This window comes from Typopeltis vanoorti, chromosome 16 (assembly GCF_054136105.1).
Source record: "Typopeltis vanoorti isolate ZY-2024b chromosome 16, IOZ_Tvanoo_1.0, whole genome shotgun sequence".
Taxonomy (NCBI): domain Eukaryota; kingdom Metazoa; phylum Arthropoda; class Arachnida; order Uropygi; family Thelyphonidae; genus Typopeltis; species Typopeltis vanoorti.
This window is the reverse complement of record NC_143564.1, coordinates 75,774,999-75,799,211: the sequence shown is the minus strand read 5'-3', so window position 1 is coordinate 75,799,211 and position 24,213 is coordinate 75,774,999. Positions and strand designations below refer to the sequence as shown.

Sequence of the window (24,213 nt, the reverse complement as noted above, 5' to 3'; positions counted from 1 at the left end):
GGATAAAATATCTCAAATGAATTCTATACATGAGAATATTGCAACTTCGTCCCCCCCCCCACACCCATAAGATATTCATTCAAAAGGAGATTTTAAATAAAACTGATAGAAATTTAAATTTATAAGATACACCGGAAATGTCGAAAATTAGTGTAAATAAATGTATTTCAAGAGGATATAACCCATAGGTGAAATGACAGATTGGAATGGATTAGTCTGTTATCAATTCGCTTGCTTAATAAATTTAAAAATAGTGTTTCGTTTGTAAATGAGTTCAAGGAGAGGTATGATAGATATTGTGTGGATAGTTTGGGTCTCCAACGATGAGTCTTCGGACTCCATGGAGATGCCCGTATAATAATAATAATACTGATTTCAAATGACTGAAAATAAATTAAGTTATAAAATTATTCTGTTAGTAACTTAACTGTGAAATAAGAATGCTTTATTTTGTTATTTATTTATTTCTGAGTAGCAGCTGTTTTATCTGATGTATTACTAATATATTATTTAGGTATGCGGAGAGACATTACCTTACCGATATTCCAATATATTATTATTAAGAGACCTACAGGGAGTCAGAGATTCATAGAGGGAGGCCACATACTACACACACCAGCTATTCACTCTTATTCTTGAATTTATTCACACTGCTTGCATTCACAACATCCAAAGGCAATCCATTCCAACCACGCACCACCCTCTGAGAGAAACATCTATCCCTCACACCCTTCTTGGCAGTCTTCATTCTCAGCTTCCAAGGATGCCCTCTCGTTTTTTCTCCATCCTCCATAAATTGAAAAATTTCATCAATTGAAATCCTGTATGACCCTTTCAGGAGTTCATAAGTCTCAATCATATCACCCTTCTTTCTCCTGTTTGCTAGTGTCTGCACTCTACAAATTCTCAATCTGTCTTCATAATCAGTATTCCACAATCCTGATATCATTTTTAACGCTTGCCTTTGTACTCTCTCCAATATATCAGAATTACATCGGAAACCAGACCTGCGCACAATAGTCCAAGTGAGGTCTTATCAAGGCCTTGTAAAGAGCCAAAATAACATCCTTATCTTTACATGTGAACGTTCGTTTCAATCTTTGCCACATGGCCCCTGAACTTCAACTTCCTATCTATTAACACTCCAAAATCCCTAGCCTCATCAGTTTCTTCTAGCCTAATCCCACCAATATAATATGACATTGGATATCTAATCATGCCGAAGTGAATGACTTTACATTTACTGACATTGAACTGACACCCATTTTCCCATGCTACAATTTCGAGCCTATTCAAATCATTCTGCAAAGACTGCATATCAGCAGCATTCTTGATTACCCTACCTATCTTTGCATCATCAGCAAATAACTGTGTCGCTTTTCAGATACTTCCCAATATCATTAATGTACAGATCGAATAACAGTGGACCAAGCACTGATCCTTGTGGGACACCACTTTTATTTATTTATTTTTTTATTAATCTTTGTACTGGTTATGGGCAGTACTACCCTTACATCACGTCCATACTTGATATAGGCCTAAGCCTTTACAAGTGTTTTACCCTATGCCTGTTCTAGTTATCATTGTAGTCATTCTCTGGTGGCAAGGCCATGCCACCAGTGCGCCCTGTAGGGCCCTTAAGGAAAGAACTTTTATATCGTTTTGTGTAAGCCCAAGCTATTTTAAGTCCTTATAACTATCTGCACTCCATACGCCATGTAAAGAGATGGTGGCGCTGGTAAACTTCGGAGTTGCCCCATGCTCCTCCCGTATCTTACTAACTAGATCTTGGTTATTTTTATAATAATTTACTTTATTAAATAATTAAACCTTGCAGACTCAGATCCCCCGTATACCACTTTTTGATACCTGTCAGTAACCAAACCCATTTTCTCCAATTTATGCAACAGTCTTCCATGTTGTATTCTGTCAAAAGCCTTAGCAAAATCCAAAAGTATAATGGTGTATCTATTACCCTTGTCTAGTTCAATGGTAACATTGTTATAGAATGTGAACAAATTGCTAAAACATGACCTCCCCTTAGTAAACACATATTGTTCATTGCAAAGTAGAGATTCACTGTCAACCCATTTCTGAATGTGGGCATTAACCAATTTTTCCAAAATCTTCACCACCACTCCTGAGATACTAATTGGTCGAGAGTTGGATACATCGGTCTTTGCACCACCCTTGTGCAATGGAATTACCGTACATTCCTTCCATTCCTGCGGAATCTTCCCTGTTTTGAGACTCATATTAAACATCCTGGTCAAAGGAATGTCCAGTTCAGCTGAACACTCCTTTAGCACACGTGCTGATATTCCATCAGTCCCTATTGTTGAATTCTTATTCAATTTGTGCAACAGCTCTAATACCTCGGCCTCACAGACCTGCGTTTCTTCATCTAGTGAAGAGGTAACAGTGAGCTCAATGTTGCATTCATCAAGTTGATAGTTTTAACGAAATGGGATGGGCACTCATTTACTGAACAACCTCTTCTGCATCTAAAAACCCTCACGCCATCTGGATTTAGAAGTTATTCTTTCATATTCATTCTTTCTTTTACTTGCAGGATATCGATAGAATTGTTGTGGATTATCTTTAGCACGCAGTGCCAGTTATTTTTCATAATCAGACTTTGCTTTCCGTACAACAGTTGTGACTATTCTAGCCTGTTGCTTATAATGTTCATGACGGACGTCATCCTTATGCAAACGGTGTTCGTTCCACATCGTGCTTTTCTTACGAATCTCTTGCGTAATCTTATTACGCAAGAGATACATTCATTTGACTCCTACTCTATTTATTCTTCGAACTCTCGAGACACATTCTGATATCGCATCATTTAAGTATTATTTAAATGCTTCCCATGCATTGTCGATATTCTTTCCATCCAGCAACCGATCCCATTCCACTGAACTCAGTATACTCCTCAGTTGGTCATAATTTCCTTTGTAGTTCAGCATGTAACCTTTTCTGAATTGAACATTCATAAACTTAGTCACTTCCCAAGTGAGTACTGCATAATCACTGTCACCAACTGGAGGTAGAATAGTTACGTCTGTAACTGATACGCCCTCTGGCACTATAATCAATTCTAACTCTTTGACCTCGAGTTCTTTATGTCACATGCTGCATGTATATATGCAGTATATACGTATAAATGAGGTCGGTTGAGTGATAATTTCTGTACCAAGCATTCATATTACGATGTAAGTGACCTAAGTGCCCACTGAACTTAAATTTCGCTATCAACTTTTTTTTTTGGGGGGGTGTATTAAGTAATTTGTGTATTAAGTAATTGTTACTTAATACACAAATTTTTCAAAAATAAGATCCAACTTCAGTTTCTGGTGGTATTCTACCAGGAATCATTGTTCAAGCACATGTGTTATAGTTACAAAATCACGAAGGTGATACTGGATTTTTTTAAAAAAAGTGTTTATTTAACGGAGGGATTCCTGACCCTTTCTTCTGCTAGTGATTCACGAGTGAAATTATTTATTAATAATTATGAGGATTAAATTACGGTGAGTATCTGCGTGTTCTATATTCAGCGGACAGAAAGTACTTCACTACTCAGAAAACTATAAATTCGTATTTCATTATTTTGCTTTTATAACTTTGCAATACTTTGTTGCATTACTTTATATTTGAATATGAATTGTTCCAAGAGAAATTCTGTATGGTCACATGACACACACACGTTTATTATGGATATAATTTAGTAGAGAAACACTGCGACTGATTCTAGAGAGTAGCGTGATGGGATACTGCCAGTACACAGACAGGAATAATGTAATATTGAAATGGTAGCTCGAAAACAGAACCATAACAGCACTCCAAGTCAACTTTCCAACTTCGACAGACTAATTTTGCTGAAATTATAAGATTATCCGCAAGTTTCTATATTTTACAGGAATAAAATCCGGATAAAAATTCATTCTCTCTCTTCAGTATGTCTGAAAAAAAAAAACATTAGTGTTCTTATGTCCAATCTTTATAGCAATGCACTGATTGTAAATCACAGATTTTAAAGATTCACATTTGGCATCTAACAATGGAATACTGGTTAAAAGTAAGATATAATACAAAAGAATACATTTTTGCAATCGATAATAGAAGAAAACACTTATCAGATCACCTATTTCGACATCTTATTACTCTTCCTGTGCAGAGTAATGTGATAGGACACTTAAGCTAAATCTTTACACAGTAGATTGCATTGACGGAATAAGAGGATTTAACAATGGTATTTAAAAACAAACATCTCACCTCTCTGAGTCTTTCTGACAACTCTCCTAGGATTATCTCCTCATCAAAGAACTTGCCTTGATAACGATGCTCAAAATAGTCTGTGATGCGATGTCTGAGGTCTCTAGGCAACTTTCGATAAGCCATATACTCTTCCACTTGCTTCAACTGGAATGCAATTATCAAAGCATGATCAGTAGTATCATAGTTAACACACATATATTATAACTAAGCACAAACGTTCAATTTATTAATAAATTGCGTGCAAGAATATATAATACAACTATTATTTGCATACAACACTGAGAGAGAATAAACAGATTTCTTAAGAAAAATTAATCATAAAGGATATTACGTCAACGTTTTTTAAAAGTAAGTTACAGAACCATGATTCTGAAGTAGACAAATAATGCATGAAGAATTTGTTGCTAATAATGATAATTTTAGTCATACGATAAAGGAGTTCCAAAAGGCTGAAGAACTATACAAGACGTTGAAACTCGGGAAGTTTTATTTTCTGAACACTAGAGCAAAAGATAATGAGATATCATTTGGAAGAAGACTGAGAGAAAAACCAGAGAGAAAAAAATAATTTCCACACACACACATACACACAGTAGAAGATTTAATGATGCTATTCCGGATTAGTGCAATGAACTGTGCTATTATAATTGCATTTAACCTTACAAACCCCGATAACTTTTATAGGATGGTGGTCTGGAAAGTTTTCTCGGCCTCGACCGTAGATGGCAATACTAACGGTAAGATTATTTTTTTCTAAGTTGGTACATCTGTCATAAGCATCCAGGTGAAAGTGAAAGGCATTCTATCAAGTAATATATTTTATACAATTCTCTGAAGCAAAAGTGTTGTCTGTATCCCTTGAAATGGATAAAATTGAGTATCGTGCGGTTATAAAATTCTTTGTAAAAAAGGTTTAACAGAAATTCATTCGAAGTTCATAAAAGTTTATGGGTACTCTTCTCCTTCGTTTTCGGTAATTAAGAAATGGGCTGCTGAGTTTAAACGTGGATGTCCAAAAAGTGTAAGAACACCAGAAATCATTGATCAAGTGCACGATATGGTATTGAATGACTGGCGAGTCAAAGTGGCTGAAACTATAGGCATTTCAAAAGAATGTGTAGGATATATTTTGTATGAAGAATTGCAAACCAAAAATGCTTTGCGCAAGATGGGTGCCGCGTTTGCTCACAGCAGATCAAAAACGCACTCGCATGAAAATCTCTGAACAGTGCTTGGAGCGTTTTAATAAGAAGAAAACTGATTCTGTGCGTAGATTTATTACTATGGATGAGACTTGGATTCACCATTACACGCCAGAATCCAAACAACAATCAAAACAGTGGACAGAAGCCGGTTGTTCAGTGCCAAAGAAAACAAAGTCGGTTCCATCAGCAGGAAAGGTCATGGCATCGGTGTTTTGGAATGATAATGGCATTTTGTTTATTAATTATCTTGAAAAGAGTAAAACAATGAACGGGGAATATTATTCGAATCTTTTAACCAGACTAGACGGAAAAATTCGTGAATAAAGACCGGGTTTGCAGAAGAAAAAAAAAATCATCTTTCATCAGGACAATGCACCTGTCCACAAAGGTGTTTTGGCAATGGGAAAATTAAGGGATCTGCACTATGAATTGCTGGAACAGCCAACCTATTCAGCAGATTTGGCTCCCTCTGACTTCTATCTCTTCCCAAAACTAAAACTCTTCCTCGCTGGTCAGTATTTTTCTTCGAATCAAGAGGTGATTGCAGCTGTAGAAGTGTATTTTGCAGATATTACTACAGGGACGGGATAATGGCGCTGGAGAATCGGTGGAATAATGTATTAGTCTTAAGGGAGATTATGTTGAAAAATAAAAATAATTTAGAAATTATAAATTCGTTTTTTTCATTGTTAGGTCGAGAACTTTTCAGACCACCCTCGTACATAAGCTCGCTCACAAGGATTCTAAAAATAAACAAACATACAAGAAATGCATTTTTAAAAGTAGTTGCTTTCTTTTTTAAATTCTTATTCATTATTGTTAATATTGAAGAAAAACCTCTAATGCAATAACCTTATATTATTCCGGAATCAAACCGATGCGTAACAATAATGATTGAAAGAGAATTAAATGCATCCAAATGTTCTGAGTATATTATCTAAAGAATATTATCAGTGGCTATTATTTTGGATCGGCAAGCTCAAGCACTGCTATTTAAACAAAACACCATTAAAATGGGTCGAAGGAGTCTTTCTTTCGATTGGGATGATGCTGGTTGACAAAAGGAAAATATAAACAAGAAGATGAGTTAAATCTTAATAGGAAAGAAACTTCCAAACGAGATTTGGACAAAGATTGGAAGATGGGTGTATTTTAAGAGATTAAGCTAAAATAGGTTAGATCAGAAAGTGGAAAGAATGTATAAGTTCCACCAACGTCATGAATTGATTATTTGAAAGTAAAACATCTCCTCTTTATATTCTCCTTTAATAATGGTTTAACAGAATGCTTCAGGTCCTCTTTCGGAGCCACTGGCTAATCCTAAAATCGAAATGAGTGATAATAACAATGTCAGTACAGACAGCTTTTAAAATTCCTCATTACATGATAAAAGACAGTATTTTGTGAACGAATAGATCTCAAAATATCTAACTTGGAAAGTGAAAGTACAATACTCTGGTCACTATTCAGGAATACTCTTCACACAACATCTCAGAACACTTTCCGAAAATTGCACAGTTCGTCGTAACACCGATTCTGCGTGATGGGAAATTTTCTGTAGAAATAATTGCTTAGTAAACAAGAGAACGTCTCATAATTTTGGGATAGTGAAAAAAGGAAAATGAGTTGGCGTTAATGAAAGCTGCTGAACCAGCGATGTGGCTAAAATAAATAGGCAAAAACATCATCCATAAATAAGTGATGACTCGACAATTGGAACACTGCAGTGGAGCGGATAGTTTGGCTTCTTCTCTATCGATTATTCAATTTATTATGAACGTGGAATTCTTCATGTTTGTGCCTCTTCAAAGGCATTTTCGCCCTCATACACACACTTTTTTTTTTGTTAAATTTCATTTCATTTGTTCCCCCTTTGTTATTAACCCTTCTCTGTTTTGTCCTATTTCCGCTCGTGTCCTTTTAGCTTTCTTCAAAAGAAAAAAGCAAAAAATTATATATTCTAAGGTTTTACTTACCTTCTCTCTGTATTGTCTACGCGAAGAGTCCAGAGACTGGATTAAATTGGTTGTATGACCCAAAAACAGGGCATAGCATGTGGCCCCGCTGATCATACTTAACAACGTTAGCCACATGTCCGTCAAGCTCTGAGGTGGAAAGCGGCCGTAACCAATGCACAACATGTGGGACATTGCTTTGAAGAGGGACCAAGAATACTGCTCCAACCAGAAAGCCTCCTACCAGAAATAAAAAAAAGACAAACATTTGTCTGCTGCACATATATAACATCCATATAAGTCAATGCAATATATGAATGCATTATTATTACGTATTTTACATTTTATTAAAATTAATATCTTTATTCATACAGCGAATAGTTTGGCTTCTTCTCTATCGATTAGTCACTTTATTACGAACACGGAATTCTTTGTAAAAGTAAGAAAAATAACTACTTCTAATTCTGCATGCGATAAGGATTGGAGTTGGTCCTTAGGTGAACGGATGAGGGTTTTAGTTTGATATATGATTTGAATGTAGTGTGGAGTTTATATTAATTAAGCATTTTGACTATGATTTCAGATATGCCTTGGATATAAAAGATGGTTGCAGTTTTACTGTGCTCTTGTCTCTTGTATTACATCCAGGAGTGTATGAACTGACTTGCTATGGACAGACTGGTTGAGGACGTGTGCCTCAGTGAACATAAGATATAAAATAGCCACAATCGTTATGACAATTCGACTGGCAGACCCTACTTTAGACATCCCCTTCACAAAGGTTGCTAAAGCAAAACTACTAGAAGAATAATCCAAGAGAACGAGATTTTTCAGTATTTCCAGAATAATAAAGTTCATTCTGCGAATCTCCATCACTGTGCCATTACATACGAAGTAGTAGAGAATATTAACAAGTATTATTCCTCGCTTTTGTACGAAAAGTAAGGTATAAGCAAACCAGATGTTAGGATACGAGGGAGTTTTTCAGTTGACTGTCTTCTACTTCTCTCCGCACTAAATCTTGAGTCTCTCTCTCTCTCACACACACATCTTGAACTATTTTTGAATATTACTTATACCAACTATTTTAAACCGTAATTTGAATTAATAAAAATAAAATTAAGTGTTATCTTACATGCAGAAAGTTATGATTTAAATTATAGAAGGACATCGTGGGGGAAGTTTAAAAATGCACCATGATTAACTTTATGTGTCAAAATTCACTGAAATGAAGGTCGGTTGCTCATCGTCGCTTCGGATATTTAAAACATTATCGTTCTATAATTCCATAAAATATTCGACGACATTTGACGTCATTTGACGACATGTGTTGAGATTCCATAAAATGTGTGCTAATATATGAAACAAAAATAAATTATATACAGAACTATTGTATTTAAATATTTTTTCATGGAAAAACAAATCATAGTTCCTTTAAAGCAGACAAAAATTAATAAATTTCGATCTACTTAATGATTTGTTTTCACATGCAATTCATGCGCGTTTTTGTTTAGTCAAAGATAAAATTTTAAATTCTGTTTAAGTAATATTTTGAACAGCATTTCGACAATCTGATTTTCGGATGATGTGAAACATTAAATATTTATTTTGTGTTGTTATTTATTATTTATTTTATTATTTATTTATTTATTTATTTTTGGTGAGCGCCGCCCACAAAACTGTATCTTAGTACCACGGAGTAAGGAGTTAGATACTTTAAGCCCCCTTTTTTCACGAAGAGAATTTGTTGGTTACCAATTGACTTTCACGACTTTCACCCCTTTTTCTCAAGAGAAGGCTGTTTTCGAAAGGACATATGACATTCTTCTTCTTTTCATTTCATCCTAACATTTGCGACTGTTTTTTCTATACAGTGAAATGTCTCTGGAGTTAAAATTTCTATGGATAAGGTTTACAAGTAAATATCATATTGATCCATTCTCTTATTTGTCACAATATCGTACGAAATGTGCTGAAGAAAGAGATGGTGAACTCAGACTGGTCTGACATCTGTTCAACTAGACACTACCCTGACATATATCATGTGTTCTTTATTTGAAAACTGGAAAATATATAATCGGTTTCAGATTGGAGTAGATTTACAACAGTATAGAAAACTGTCTTAGGGTGTACTAGTTGAGAGTAGTTAAGTAGTTGCAAAAATTGAAATTCCGTATTGTATTCATATTTATACTTTTAGCTATTATCTTGGTACAGGTATAAATATGAAGAATTTATGTAGAATTATTAACTGAACTGAATTATGCTAAAATTATTCATACCCGTTTTGACAATATGTACACTTTAATACATTATATTAATAAAACGAACTCATTCATCGCTCAAAAACAGCTGCTGGATTGACCACAATTATAGTAATCGTTTATGGCACCTTTGGGAACGTTTCAGGATCTTTGGGATTCCGGAAAATACTTCCTAGTTTAAGAAACGCTAGTATAAATCATTTTAACGCTATCATGAAGGTTTTATTTTTACAAAAATGCCTCCAATGTTTGTAAACACATTCTTAGGTTCTAATTACTCGCCTCGGAATAAAAAAAAAGCTTATATTCAGATTTTATTATCTTTTTGAGCCTTTGTGAGAAGTTCGATGAAGGCTGAAATTTTCATTTGCTGTCAGACAGTTTTATGACGCAGTTGAATACTAATTTAGCTGTAAAAAGATGAGGATATTCTTCCATACAAAGCTGGTATATATAGATTATAGTTTTTTTTATCTATAAAAATTATGAAACAAAATCTTGAAAGTGAATCTTACTTGGTAGACCTCTTTTTCATATCGGCATCCATTATGGTCAGAATTTTCGTGCATCCGACTTGATCTAATCAAATATATTTACTGCTTTCTTAAGGCTCACACAGAATCAAAACGAAAATCATCATTATCCACAATGTTTTTGTCTTCTTGTTTATCAAATAAAGTTCTCGCAGATTAATCTAACTACAATGTACAACATAGAAAGAGAAAATAAAGGCACATTCAGTTTCGTCAGTTGTGTTTTTCTAATTTTATGAACTCTTGATAGATAGATAGATAGACAGAGGTAATTTTATGAACTTCGATAGATAGATCGAGGTAATCAGTATAGAGTGCATGAAATTGTACTGCAATTTCATACACTCTATACTGATCACATTTATGCTTTGAGTTATACGTAACTATCTCAGAAGTGAAAGAATGCAAGTAGACATGATAATAGAAATAAAACAAAACGGATAGCATACGTTAAATAAAATAATTTTGTTATAGAATCTTCGCCTATGTATCTAAGACATCTTGCGTACAAATAAATTAAAAATGGAATAATATATATATAATACGATTAATATAAAATTAACGACAATATATACGTACGTAATATACGATTAGAAAAGATTCTAAAAAGCGCCCCCATAGGTTTAGTAAGGTAATAAACGGTCAGCCAATTCTTAATTAAAAAAAATTAAAATAAATAAAAAGAATAAAATATTAAATAAAAAATTAAATAAATTAGAAAAGGTTCGCAGATTGAAAAACACTATCTCAATATATAAAATGCTTCATAAGAAATCTGCTTTTATGTAGGATTTTATTTTTAATGGTATTTGTTTTTAAATATTTGTTATACTTTACTCAAGTTGTGGTGGCGTTCTCTGTTATTATATATTATGCTGTTCTGTTTTTTTTTTTTTATTTATACCTCACGTGCTTTAGAACGCTAGATGAAAATTCTACAATTAAAAATTAATTAATTTAACGTAAGTTATCCGTTTTCTTTTATCTCTACTTATGCGTGACATCATGGATTAATTCAAATTTCGAGAACTGAAAAAATCTGGCAAGTATTACCAAACGCAATGGACACACGTGTGAAAGAGCATCACTTGCGTATAAGCACTTCTACCAATTTTTAAGAAACTGTCAAAATAACTCACGATGATGTGATGTACCATGTATATTTATATACGTAATCTCGTTCCATAAAGCCTTGGGCATTGCGAACTTCTTTGTTTTAAGGGAATAAAGAGAATAGTTAAACAGAAATTTAATTTTGAGACCCTAATAAACGATCTACCTTTAGCTGACCTACGGTGCAAATACTAATGTACTATAGATTCACAGTCCTTCGTGGATGGGATCATCACATAAAAAAAGTTTCCATACTCAAAGGACAGAAGTTTTATTCATAGTATTACTCATCGCTATCCGTAATTCTCTTGACAGTTCCGTGTATAACAAAAGGATATGGAGGAAATTAAATATTATGATCTTGTTACTTATACAGCTGATTGTAGCACGATGTGCTCTTGTTTGGACTGCTGTTCGCTAAATCAAGTAAAGAGCAAACGTTATGCGGAAGACCAAGGAATAATGCAACTATTGATCGGAGGAATCAAGGACATGCAGGTCACCATAAGATGTGTGTGGGTGGTACACGTATCTCGATTGTAAAGATTTCTAGAGAGTTTACTTTTGTTTCAGTATTAGCTAAAAATAATATAGGAAAAATGAAAAAAAAAAGGCAGCTTTAAATAAAGGTTGATTATTTTCATTTGTGAATGAACTCGCATATGAACACCGTCGGAAAAATTCAATTCTACGTTTGATGTTTCAAGTGTTAGGACTGTGAACTCAAACAAACCATATTTGAGCCATTGAAACTGTATTTAAGTTAACGATCAAGTGTAATAATCTTGCACTGACAGCGAAGAGCACGTTCTTCGTTTTCGAAGGCAAGGAAATATTGACAATTCGATGGCTTAGCGAACTGATCTATGATCTATATAACCGCAGCTACACCAATGTTTCGCACTGAAAGATGGGAAGGCATTCGTTCGATTATTGCCATTCTTCAAATAGGAACGCAGTCACTAATCGAGTTGACAGGTTAATATTATGACTTGTTAGTACACTGATCACTACTAGGTAAGAAAGTCAACAGACAGCACTATTACTTACGTTTTAATCTGAGAATAAACCAATGCTAGGAGAGGAACGTGTGCATATAAAAAGGATATTATTAATCTTTCTAAACTTTTCAGAATCTAATCAAACTAATTATAATTCAATTAATAATCATGCTTAGAAATAAATGTTTCGTGTGAACTCAAATATAAATAAAGAAGAAGTAAGTGGCTCCAATATTTCACATATACTTGAACACTTGCTCCTCCTTCTGGCCTAGTAAAGTTCTATAAGGATAAAACGGACTTTTCAAAGCCCATTGCCTTTCATTGTCTGCGAAAACAAACGCTCTAAAGTTAATTAAACTGCAAAAGAGATGAAGGAAAGCTATTTTAATGAAATATAATGGTGCTTATCACTGTTAAAATTCTAATATATTTTTAGCCGTCTAGTAGTTAGTCAAATCTAGTATAATATAATATAAAACTAATGAAACCTTCGTTTAAAACAGCAACGTCCATCTCCTTTGCTTAGTTAAAACACTGGTGAAAACTTTTGTAGTTAAGAATATTTTAAACAACTGTTAAGCTACATTATTCTCAGTTTACGTTATCATCATTTGCATACAACGAAACCATAATATTCCACAGATATACGTGACAAAAATTAATATCAATTTATTCTGGTAGGGACTACCTAATGGAAATGATTTTAGTTGATCTTATACAAATATTACCTCAATCATGAATTACTTTAAAAATATGCTGTTCCCTGTTCAATGTCAATTAATTAAAATCTGTTTAAACTCGAAAGTATTTCTTTTTAGGTGCTTTAGTAAGATGGCAGAACTCTATCACGTGCTGTAACTTTAATAAATGACAAAATATGGTTTATGAATTATAACGAAGCTATAATTTATTTATTTTTCTAAGCCAGACGACTTTTTTAAAGCTACAGGGGCGTAATTTTAACCGAAATTTTAGTTCTTTGATTTCGTTCATGTATATATTCATGAACTTGGGAATAGAAGGAAATTTCCAGAAATGCTGCTATAAAAATGGAAAACTTCAACAAAATTTCTTTACTACTGATGTGGAGTTTAGGAAAGGAATAAAGAAAGACAGAAAATCGCCCATATCGATTATGCAGAATAGTGTTTTCGTTTCATCGCTTGTTCATCCATCCGCCGGAAGAAACGCCAGCAACGAGAAGTTGTTCGGATTAAGAAATGGGTCTGTCAGCTCCACAATGATGTCATCTGTAACTTCAGTCATTTGACATCTTGCGCTACAAGTCTTCAGCGCCACATGACTGTCGCTTTGATTAATGCCAGTCTCGGGGTTTGAGTGATGTGAGTAATTTGTTTTTTTTATGATATAAAGCATTGGAATGGAAGAGGAATCACAATGGGAGTGAGAAACGGTGACGAAATAGCAGCAATGAAGCGTTTAAGATAATATTATATATATATATATATATATACGTATAAAATTTCTAGCAGCTGATGTATTTATGGTAATTCGATATTACACTTCATGCATTGAATTGTAGTGTAATAAATTTCGAATAAACTCAGAGATCGTTTTCCTATAATCTGAATATTATCAATCAATGCTAGTTCCTTAATTATATATAGTTCTCTAAACTGATGTATTTACAGACTGAAATGATAATTTCAATAAATATTCAATATTCAATAAATTGCCTAGAACCAACAGTTGTTTCTTGCATCTCGAATTGAAAATATTTTCATGTAAAGTAAATAAAGTGTTATGTTAGCAAATAAATTTACCATTGGATTCTAGCACTAGTTGGTCCGTCTTCACAAAAAAGTAATATTCCATAATATCTGGGTGCTTTCACAGAACCCTTTTCATAATGACCGAGAGTTTCTTATTCTTCTTAGAAAAAGAACGAGTATATATATCGAATTTTCTCTTGGCAGTTAACAGTTGTGAGGTATTACCTCCTTTTTCAGAAATACTTGATAGTTTTTTGTTTCGATTTTTTTCGTTTATTTAATAATCGTTTATTTTACAGAGGAGGTGTTGAGCTAATAGACAACTACAGACGTTATGTTGTAAAAATTAAACTGATGCCTATACTTTCCTCTGATACTGTAAATCAGGAACAAACATCTTAGTATAACAAGATATAAAGGCAAAAGATGGAAGTTAAATGGCCTTACATAAGTACAATAGTGGAAATGGAATGTTGTTTAGAATTTACTGAATTCAAGAACAGACTGCAATATTCGACAACAAAGGTTTGATCGGAATTCAGTAGAGGTTAAATGTCATGTAAATATTAAAACACGGTAGTGAAAGGAAACAGTCACAAACTAATGAAAAGAGATTGCTGAAAAAACAGTTCAGCATTCCTCTCTTCGCGCATCTGAATTCTCTCACTTAGGAGTTCAAGATGCCCATAGCTGTACTGGGATAGAGAATTCCATAACCGCGGTCACGGTTGTTCTGCACACATACACAAGTCGAACTCGATTCGACTTGTGTATGTGTGCAGAACAACTGTGAAAAGTTTCTCCCAAAAGTAGGATTCGTAATTGTGGCCAAAGTACTGAAGTTTGCGAAAATAAATAATTCATCAGTCGCAGTATAATCTTGCATCTTATTTTCTCTTCAAGCATGAGGTCGAATAACTTATTGAACCAAGTAACTCGACATTCATAAAAATAATTAGAGCCAGAATAGGCCGGTTCATGATCTTTGGCATTAGGGAATCCGAGTGGACAGATTGAAGCAATAGCATTTATTAACACAGAATTAAACGTTCCAACATTTCATAAAATTAATACTTGTAATTATATTTTTCTGTTACTAGTATTGCATTAACATTACGATCCCTATAATTAAAATTAGCATTATTATAACGGTTATATGTGTGCTGTTTATACATTTCGGTCCTCAGATCTTAAAGCTAAAAATAGATTTTGCAATGATTCATCCTCTTCTTCCAGAAAAGAAATTGAAATCATCGAAGGAAGTCATTCAGTGCAAGTATTAGAGAAATAAAAAAAAAAAGAAAAAAGAAAATTCAGTGGACTTATGTAGTCGCTCGTTATTTGCAATTATTTATGTGGCTTATCCAAAATTTATTAAAGCTGATATCTTGGATTGTTTTCTAGTGATTCATTCAAAAGAAAAAAAGTCTTAGTTTACTTAATGTGTCTCATGAAAACTACGAGAAAAATAACTTGAAATATCACTTTCCCATTTTATCATCTTGAAATACAAGGAGGCACTCCTTGCGTAGTTGGAGAAGTTATAAGTCAATACGAATATGATTTCATTCAAAAATAGATTCACGTAATTCTTCTGCATCCTCTAAAAGTGAGTTATCATCCACTTATCTAGTAATTTGATTACTTTTCAGTACGAGGAAGCAATATCCTAAAGCCGGCACTTTACTTTAGATAAGTGTGCTTTTAAATCATCTTTCAGCTAAGTTATTTAGGTGAAACCTCAATCTGTTTCAGTTTTCTTCTTTTTAGGCCCAACAGAATAAAGTGATCATCACTTGCGACTGTCAAAACGAATATATTGTTACTCTTATTAGGAGCTCTATATAATGACCATGACTTATTACCTTTCACCATTTTGTCTTCACTATATATGTTTTTTCTTTTGTTTTTTTTTTGATTGACAGAGATATTTTTAATCAAGTGGCACAGATACATTTACAAAGGAACACTGAACTTTTTTTGTAGGAAATAATTTTTGTCACTTTAGACAGAAAATATTACAGTCATTGGATCGTTGTCTGATCAGCATTGCGTCCCATGATCAATTGTTGGCTGACGAGGAAATACAACTTCCAATAGAAAAATATGTTCTATTGGTCATCTTTGAAAGTTAAATATAAAATTTAATTCAATCCTTTCTCAAAGATCCCGACGTAAAACTAGTTTAAACACTTTCGTGTATAGATTATTATTATGAAAAAAAAACCTAGTCGTTTTATATTTATTGTCTGCGACGACCAATACTTTAAAATATTAACAAACCAATTTATTCATATTTTTATAGAATAAAGTAAAATAAACTCCTCATGTAGCGAAAGTAAAATAGTAATAAATTCATACGAGGGTGGTCTGAAATGTTAACAATGAAAAAACGAATTTATCATTTCAAAATTATTTTTATTTTTCAACATAATCTCCCTTAAGACTAATACTTTATCCCGGCGATGCGCCAGCGCCATTATCCCGTCCCTGTAATAATGGTTCTCTTTACAAAATCTGTAAAGAGAACTGTAAGATCTGCAAAATACCCATTCACAGCTGCAATCACCTCTTGATTGGAAGAAAAACACTGACCAGCGAGGAAGAGTTTTAGTTTTGGAAAGAGATAGAAGTCAGAGGGAGCAAAATCTGGGGAATAGACCAACAATTCATATAGTACAGATCCCTTAATTTTCCCATTGCCAAAACACCTTTGTGGGCAGGTGCATTGTCCTGATGAAAGATGATTTTTTTCTTCTACAAACCGAGTATTTTCTCACGAATTTTTCGTCTAGTCTGGTTAAAAGATCGGAATAATATTCCCCGGTTATTGTTTTACCCTTTTCAAGATAATTAATAAACAAAATGCCTTTAGCATTCCAAAACACCGATGCATGACTTTCCTGCTGATGGAACCGACTTTGTCTTTTTTGGCACTGAACAACCGGCTTCTGTCCACTGTTTTGACTGTTGTTTGGATTCTGCTGTGTAATGGTGAATCCAAGTCTCATCCATAGTAATAAATCTACGGAAAAAATCAGTTTTCTTCTTGCTAAAACGCTCCAAGCACTGTTCAGAGATTTTCACGCAAGTGCATTTTTAATGTGCTGTGAGAAAGCGCGGCACCCATCTTGCGCAAAGCTTTTTCATATGCAATCTTTATGTAAAATATATCCTACACGTTGTTTTGAAATGCCTATCCAGCAATTTCACGCACTTTGACTCGCCAGTCATCCAATACCATATCGTGCACTTGATCAATGATTTCTAGTGTTGTTACACTTTTTTGGACGTCCTTCACGTGGATCATATTCAAGGCTGGTACGGCCACATTTAAACTCGGAAGCCCATTTCGTAATTGTCGAAAACGAAGGAGAAGAGTTCCCATAAACTTTTATGAACTTTGAATGAATTTCTTTTGGCGTTAAACCTTCTTTTACAAAAAATTTATAACCGCACGATACTCAATTTTATCCATTTCAAGGGATACAGATAACACTTTTGCTTCAGACAGCTGTATAAAACAAACGAATTGATAGAATGACTTGCAATTTCACATGAATACTTATGACAGCTGTACCAACGTAGAAAAAAATCTTGCCGGTAATGTTGCCATCGATGGTGGAGGCCGAGAACTTTGCAGACCACCCTGGTATGTGTATTTATTTTATAACATGCAGTAAGCTTAAAGAAGTTCGCTCTCTTTAGGATGATGTTTTTGAAATATATTCGACATTATATAACAGTGGTGTAACCATCCACAAAATGAAAGCAAGCAATGCAGGTTAACATGGGCGACTCCATCAAATGCTCCTAGGGGTTCAACAAAATTCTTCAGTTGTCTCACGAGAACCATTTGGTCTTCGTGAGACAACCTCGGAATTTAAGCAGGGTCCTCACCCTGCTTAAATTCCATTAACACTTTCATTGCCAAGCTGAAAATTGGAATTTCGTGTGGTGGCCAAATTTTTTTTACTTTTTTTATTTAGTTAGCGACGTCCACGCGATAACGCGTGATCGACCGTTTGGTGAGGACTCGCATCGCGCGATATCGCGTGATTGGCAATGAACGTGTTAAAACATGCACAAACTTTTGCATGTTAAATATTTACCAACTTATAACGAAGAAAGTGAGGAAAGGATGAATAAAGCTTGCATATCTTTGGTGGACTAAAGATTAGTAACGTGGTATTCTCTTCTTGTTAAACCACTTTAGGCCTCACCCTCGTTTAAAGGTGATATTAAAGTTGATTCTATTGAAATCTTGATCACTCCGATTTCATACGGGGATAGAGAGGTTCTCTCTTCCTCCCAGAAACTGGTTTTTCACGCCGATAATGGCCAGTAGTATAGAAAGAAACGACCGATTCGGCGTCATAATCTTAGTTACTTCAGTCTTAATTCCAAACAAAATTTGCGGTTAAGGTACTGTTAAGTGCCAAAATTATGAGTATTCTAAGCAATAAGGCCATTTACGCAGTAATATATATGGTGTCACTTTTACAAGGAGGTGTTAGGCGACACAGGTTTTTAAGCAATAGTTGTCTGACAGTTATTTTATCTTTTAACTAAGGAAGACAACATCACAGTAAAACACTAAGAAAATATAAATGAGGTGAGGGTGAAGCGAAACTATTGAACGTTCTGGGTAGCTTGCTTGATTCACTTAAGTTTAATTAAGTTAATGAAGCAAGTGAATCAATTCAATCAACTTTAATAAGAAAATCAGTGCTAGTTTCACAATGCCTTCAAATATAGGAGAGATAAACACTTCTATTCACACGAGATGCGAGTAAGGTTTTGATTTGCTGGAGCTTTCTTTGTCACATATTCTTAAAACTATGAAGAGTTCTAACTACAGACTACACATGCAATTTTTGGCAAAAAAACACACACACCTGTTTTTCTTGCATTAAATGGATCTGCTATTCTGAAAACCTTTAAGCAGTAGCGACTAGGAATTGTATTTTCATCAAACCCTGCTTTTTATTTCTATAAATCAAAACTCATCCTACTATAAAAATAATATAATAATATACTATCCGTAATATAAAAAATCGAGTGCTGTTGGGCTGATTAAAAGGAAACTCCTCTTTCCCAAATACCAAATCAAAGAAACCCTTAAAGCAATAACACATGTTTCTCATCAGTCCATTTTTACCAATAAAAACCAAGTAATTAATTATTCTCTGGTTCCGAGGGCACTTTTTGTTCCTTTATTTCCATTTATTACCCTCTCCAAGGCAGTACTTACTTACCACGATCAACAACAACAGCAAAAAGCATTTCAGCTATACCAAACCCAATTCAACTTTAATCCTTTGTATGCTGATTAAATTTAAATTAATTGGCCGAGTCATTTTAATGTCCATAACTAACTTTCTTACGACTTCATTAATCTTCCTTGGAGTAAACTATTTTAGAGATCGAAGTTATTTTCATTCTCTAAAAATAACTGTAACTTTGGATAGATTATCTTTGAAATAGGAATGAAGATATTTCAGACTAAACGTAATTATCGGCAGAAAATTACTCGTAGGACCATCGAGTATACGAAAATATATTTATTGAGTGTTAATTTTAAAAACGAGAGTAAAAATCAATATCAATCGGTTAATTAGTTAGCTAGAATACGACAAAGCAACTAAAACAATGAAGTATATTAATTTGTCTGTAAACTGAGAGTATTCTGTGGCAGGTTTGCTATTTTTTGAGAAGTCAGCCCAAAATTAAGGATGAAAAAAAAAAGCTCTGACAGTTTAGTGACACATCATTAGTTGAAATTTAGTTATAAATGTTCTTTCTATATCGCGAGGGAATCCAACTCAGGTCCCTCCAACCGAAGGGGTCGCCACTACCAAATGAGCGGCTGTTTTCTGATCGTCTATAAGTGTAATGCTATTTTTATTTTTTACCAAGCATTTTCCGTAGCAATATTGAGAGCAGTCAATATTTTTGCTCCATCTTTTATTTATATATTTGAGTACAGGTATTGCAGAGTAAAAAAATACTTCGATAGATGAAAATAATATTTGCGATACATGAAAAATTGCATATTGTTTATAACCAAGTAAGATTGATTAACAACAACACTTAATTATTGCCTAAATAATTTTTATTCATTTCTACTCTTAGAAATTGCTAAAAAATACATAAACTGTGATCTTAAGAGGAGAATGTGTTTTTATGTTATTATTTCCAGTCTTGAGAAGGCATTCTAATGGGGGTTTATTAGGGGTACGTTTTTACATTCACTGGAAATCTTTTTTAGTTAATGGAATCTTTCATAAGAACAGTCAAATAAAATACGTGATGGAAGTCGATAAAAGGAATCCTGTGTAGATTCAAGATCTCATTTGGTAATTAACACTTCAAACGCAAAAATTAAGAAAAATATTAAATATGTTTCCATAGGATGAGACGTTAAAAATAAAGACGACATTATAGCACAGCCTATGATATAATATTATATATATAATGGACACTCCACATACGGCTCGGAGACCGAACCTCTCCTTTATGTAACTTGTTTTATATTTGTGGAATCTATGGTCAGATTAGATCCCAAAAAAATGCGCTTAATGACAACGATTTAGCTTCTTACTAATATTAATATTCTTTATTTGGCGATTGTAAAACATTTCACTTCCCTTTTTATTATTGTTACGAGGCTTAGAGCTTCAAGTTTCAGAATAACTTTGCAATACGATATCTTCAATATCTGGTAATGCATTTTGAAAGTTTACTCAGAAACTTAAAAATTTTTTTTTTTCCCACAAAATTTTAATGAAATTCACCAGCGAGTAAGTATACACGTATATAACTAACCGGCACGAAGCTAGTAGACTGTGAAACAATTCCCCCCCCCCCCTTATGTGATGGCGTTGGGAATACATCTGCTAATGAACGATTTTCCTAACCTCGCGAGAGTGCGTGTAAGATTAATACGTAAGTCGTACGCACAAATTAGAGTGCCACTTGCAGAAGAAAACGAAGTACGGCATACGAATTAATGGATGTTAATTACAGAAAATCATTATTACTTCGATATTGCTAGATAAAGGAATCGTTCAAATTTATCTGATAGTTATAAAAAAAGTTAATTCAAAAGAAACAAATTAAACTACAGTCAAGAACTCAGAAGTTTATTAAAAAAAAAGAGAAGGAACAGTAGCTTATCTAATCGAAAAGAATCATTTATAGGAACTGTAGCGATAAAACTGAAGCAATTATCTGAGTTGAAAGAACAGATCCTCTTACATTATTACAAGACGAAAAAGGAAAATTTCTTTTTCTTCTTCGAGTTTGCATGATAAAGAGGATTTTAAAATGAAAACCCAAACCTTGAGAATTCATTTCCTGAAAAAAGAAATAATTCCTTGTTGGAATTACTTCTTTTTTAGGGAGAAAATTAAACTGAAATAGAAACAGTTGATGAGGCAAAGTTAGTGCATACAGTAGGAATAAGTCCCTAATTTCACTTTTATTCCCAACTTTATGAAATGTGTATTTATTTAGCTGAAGGCTACAACTATAATGTAATTTTACGATCACACAATTTAACATGGAAAAGCCAACATCTGTACGATGTCTTAGTTGAATAATGGAACAATTTGGAAACCTCCTAACGGTAATGGATAATAACGAAAATTAAGCGATTATTGAAATAAATTCTTTCAACCTCTTAGAAAAGCAAGAGGAAGAAACTGGTCAAGAGATTTAAAACAAAGTAGATATAAAATGTTTCACTTTAAAAAAAAAATTAAATAAAGCAAACGTTTGTCATGTCTGATAATGAATGGCAGTCGGTTTCCTTACTGAAATTTTTTCAGGGCTTTTACTTTTTTTCCAAGGCACCGTTCTTTGTGAAGTGCTTATACCTGAAATAAATAGAATGTGCAGGTGTTGTTTCCACATTCAACTCGCTTCGAGAAAAGAGACCACATCTGTGTTCACGCGGCACAAAAGTCAACAAGACTCCACTGCGGAATCCTGTGCTAACTCAACGAAGCCATCGCTTAGTAGCTGAGGTCGAGGTGACATGAACTGTTGAGAGTATATTAGAAACATCGAGAGGTGTTCTTAATGTTGTGTGTTTTACTCCGGCGAATGCTATTTATTTATTTTATAATAAATGTTTCAAAGTATAAACGTCATTCATATATGACATAGACAATATATTTTTACAAGTAAAAATTTTGTTTTCTTTTTTTTAAATTTCAAATGAAAATACTAACCTTTTAAAATATTATAGCAATATAATATGTACCTGTAATTCATTGATGGCTACCCAGGAGTTGGCAGGGAAGCCCTGCAGCATAGGAACCAAAAACTGGAGGCAACCGCTCCAATGCCCAATTAGTAGCATCATACAGATGAGATTGAATATCTTCATGAATACGCTAGCCATGTTGAAGAACTATAAAAAGAAAAATAAGGACCATTAGTGTTTAATCGTTTTTAATTTACTTCCCTTTTCAAAGTAGAACGAAGGCTTTAAAAATTGTTTCCCAGACAAAGTTTTCATCAGTTACTTGTAATATATCACTGCGACCTTGAACTATTGCCAAAGTCAAATGATGAAGCTACACAAAACGATATGTTAACAAAAAAAGGTCGTCTACTGAGGGAAAATAAATAGAAAAATGAGCTAAAATGCTGCAATTTAAATGTCAGTGCGAAGTGCAGAATAATTACTACATGAATGATGTCCACTTCCATTATTGCAAATATGCCACATACATCAGGGATCTTTTATTTCAGAATTTTCCGCTTAAAGCCAGTTGTGTCAAGATCACACCATCTGTTTTTTTTTTTTTTTTTGCAGAATCAAGTCTAAAATAATTAGAATTAAATTTGCAATCATAGTAATGATTACGTATTTTAATAGTAACTAACAATCCTCTGCTACATTCATTTGATATTTTCCTCTAACGACTTTATTAAATCTTGTGTTTTCTTTTGAATGAAAAAAATCGTGCAGAATTGTATTCTATCTACCATCGGATAGAATTTATTCAAATTAAATAAAAAAACATAATTGATTTTTTTTCAGATGAAAACATATGTAGATTCATTTTGAATGAAACTCATTAAGACGTTTTGATTTGATTTAAAATTGTAAATTTAAAATTGCTTCTGATTTTAGTTCTTATTAAATACAGAACAATGAATTAACAATTTATTAACTCCATATACTTATAACTTTTCAACTGGCAGAGTTTCTACAAACCTGCTGTCTTTGATCTGGCAAAATGGAAAACCCTAGAAATTACGCAAGTAAAAGAAAAATACTAGCCACAACAACAACCCCAAATTCTTAAAAATTCACATATTTCCATCTAAAAAAATCAATTATGCTTTTTAATTAATTTGAATAAATTCTACCCGATGATAGACAGATTACAATACTGCACAATTTTAATTAAAATAAAGTTTGTGATAATCAACTTTATATATATCATTATCATCAAATTCCTGTTATGTACGTTAAGGTGTTTACTTAATAATCGGATAGCAATAATAGAAAATTTTCAAGTAGTAATAACTCAATCGAATTTGTCTCCAAATTAGTCTGTTATCTGTCAGGATTTCAATACTGTTAGATCTTATATCTGGATTTGTTTATTGTAATCCTGGCATCAAACACTTGTTTTGCTAGCCTTTCCTCACCCATTTTCTTTGAGCGACCAATCACCTGAGATTAGTTGTGCATACACATTTGATAAGTCGAGTTTCTTCTTAATATCTTCATTTTTAGTATCATTCTGCCATTTGTATCATCTATTCTATGTCCTAATTTTTTCATTAATTCATATCTCTGGTCTCCAGTCTTTGATCAAGAGTTTTATTTCTAACTCGGCTCTCGATCCAAGTTAGAATTGTTTTAAACTTTTTTTTTTTTTATAACTGCTACTTTAGTGTTCTGGCTAATTTCTCTCTTAGTCCATATAAATTTATTCAGATGACTCCCTACCATACCAGCTTTTGTTAATGCTTTTCCCATATCTAGTTTGCCATCCTCAATAAACTGTGCCTAAACAGATGTTATTCTATAGGTTTTCTATTCAGGATGTAGTTGATGTTTACAATGTTTCTGCCTATTTTCAAAGTCTGTGTTTTTATTGC

At 33.5% G+C, this 24,213-nt stretch overlaps 1 protein-coding gene across 3 annotated transcripts in view; it reads right to left on the bottom strand.

The window, feature by feature from the left end:
• Positions 1 to 24,213, bottom strand: part of Ih (hyperpolarization activated cyclic nucleotide gated potassium channel Ih) — a 485,037-nt gene that overhangs the window by 17,405 nt on the left and 443,419 nt on the right. For all 3 annotated transcript variants that reach the window (XM_090406366.1, XM_090406365.1, XM_090406367.1), the window contains 3 exons: positions 22,355 to 22,504; positions 7,460 to 7,678; positions 4,276 to 4,422 (listed from right to left, as the gene is read on the bottom strand). In XM_090406366.1, coding sequence (XP_090262492.1) covers positions 4,276 to 4,422; positions 7,460 to 7,678; positions 22,355 to 22,504 — 516 coding nt within the window. The remainder of the gene's footprint in view (positions 1 to 4,275; positions 4,423 to 7,459; positions 7,679 to 22,354; positions 22,505 to 24,213) is intronic.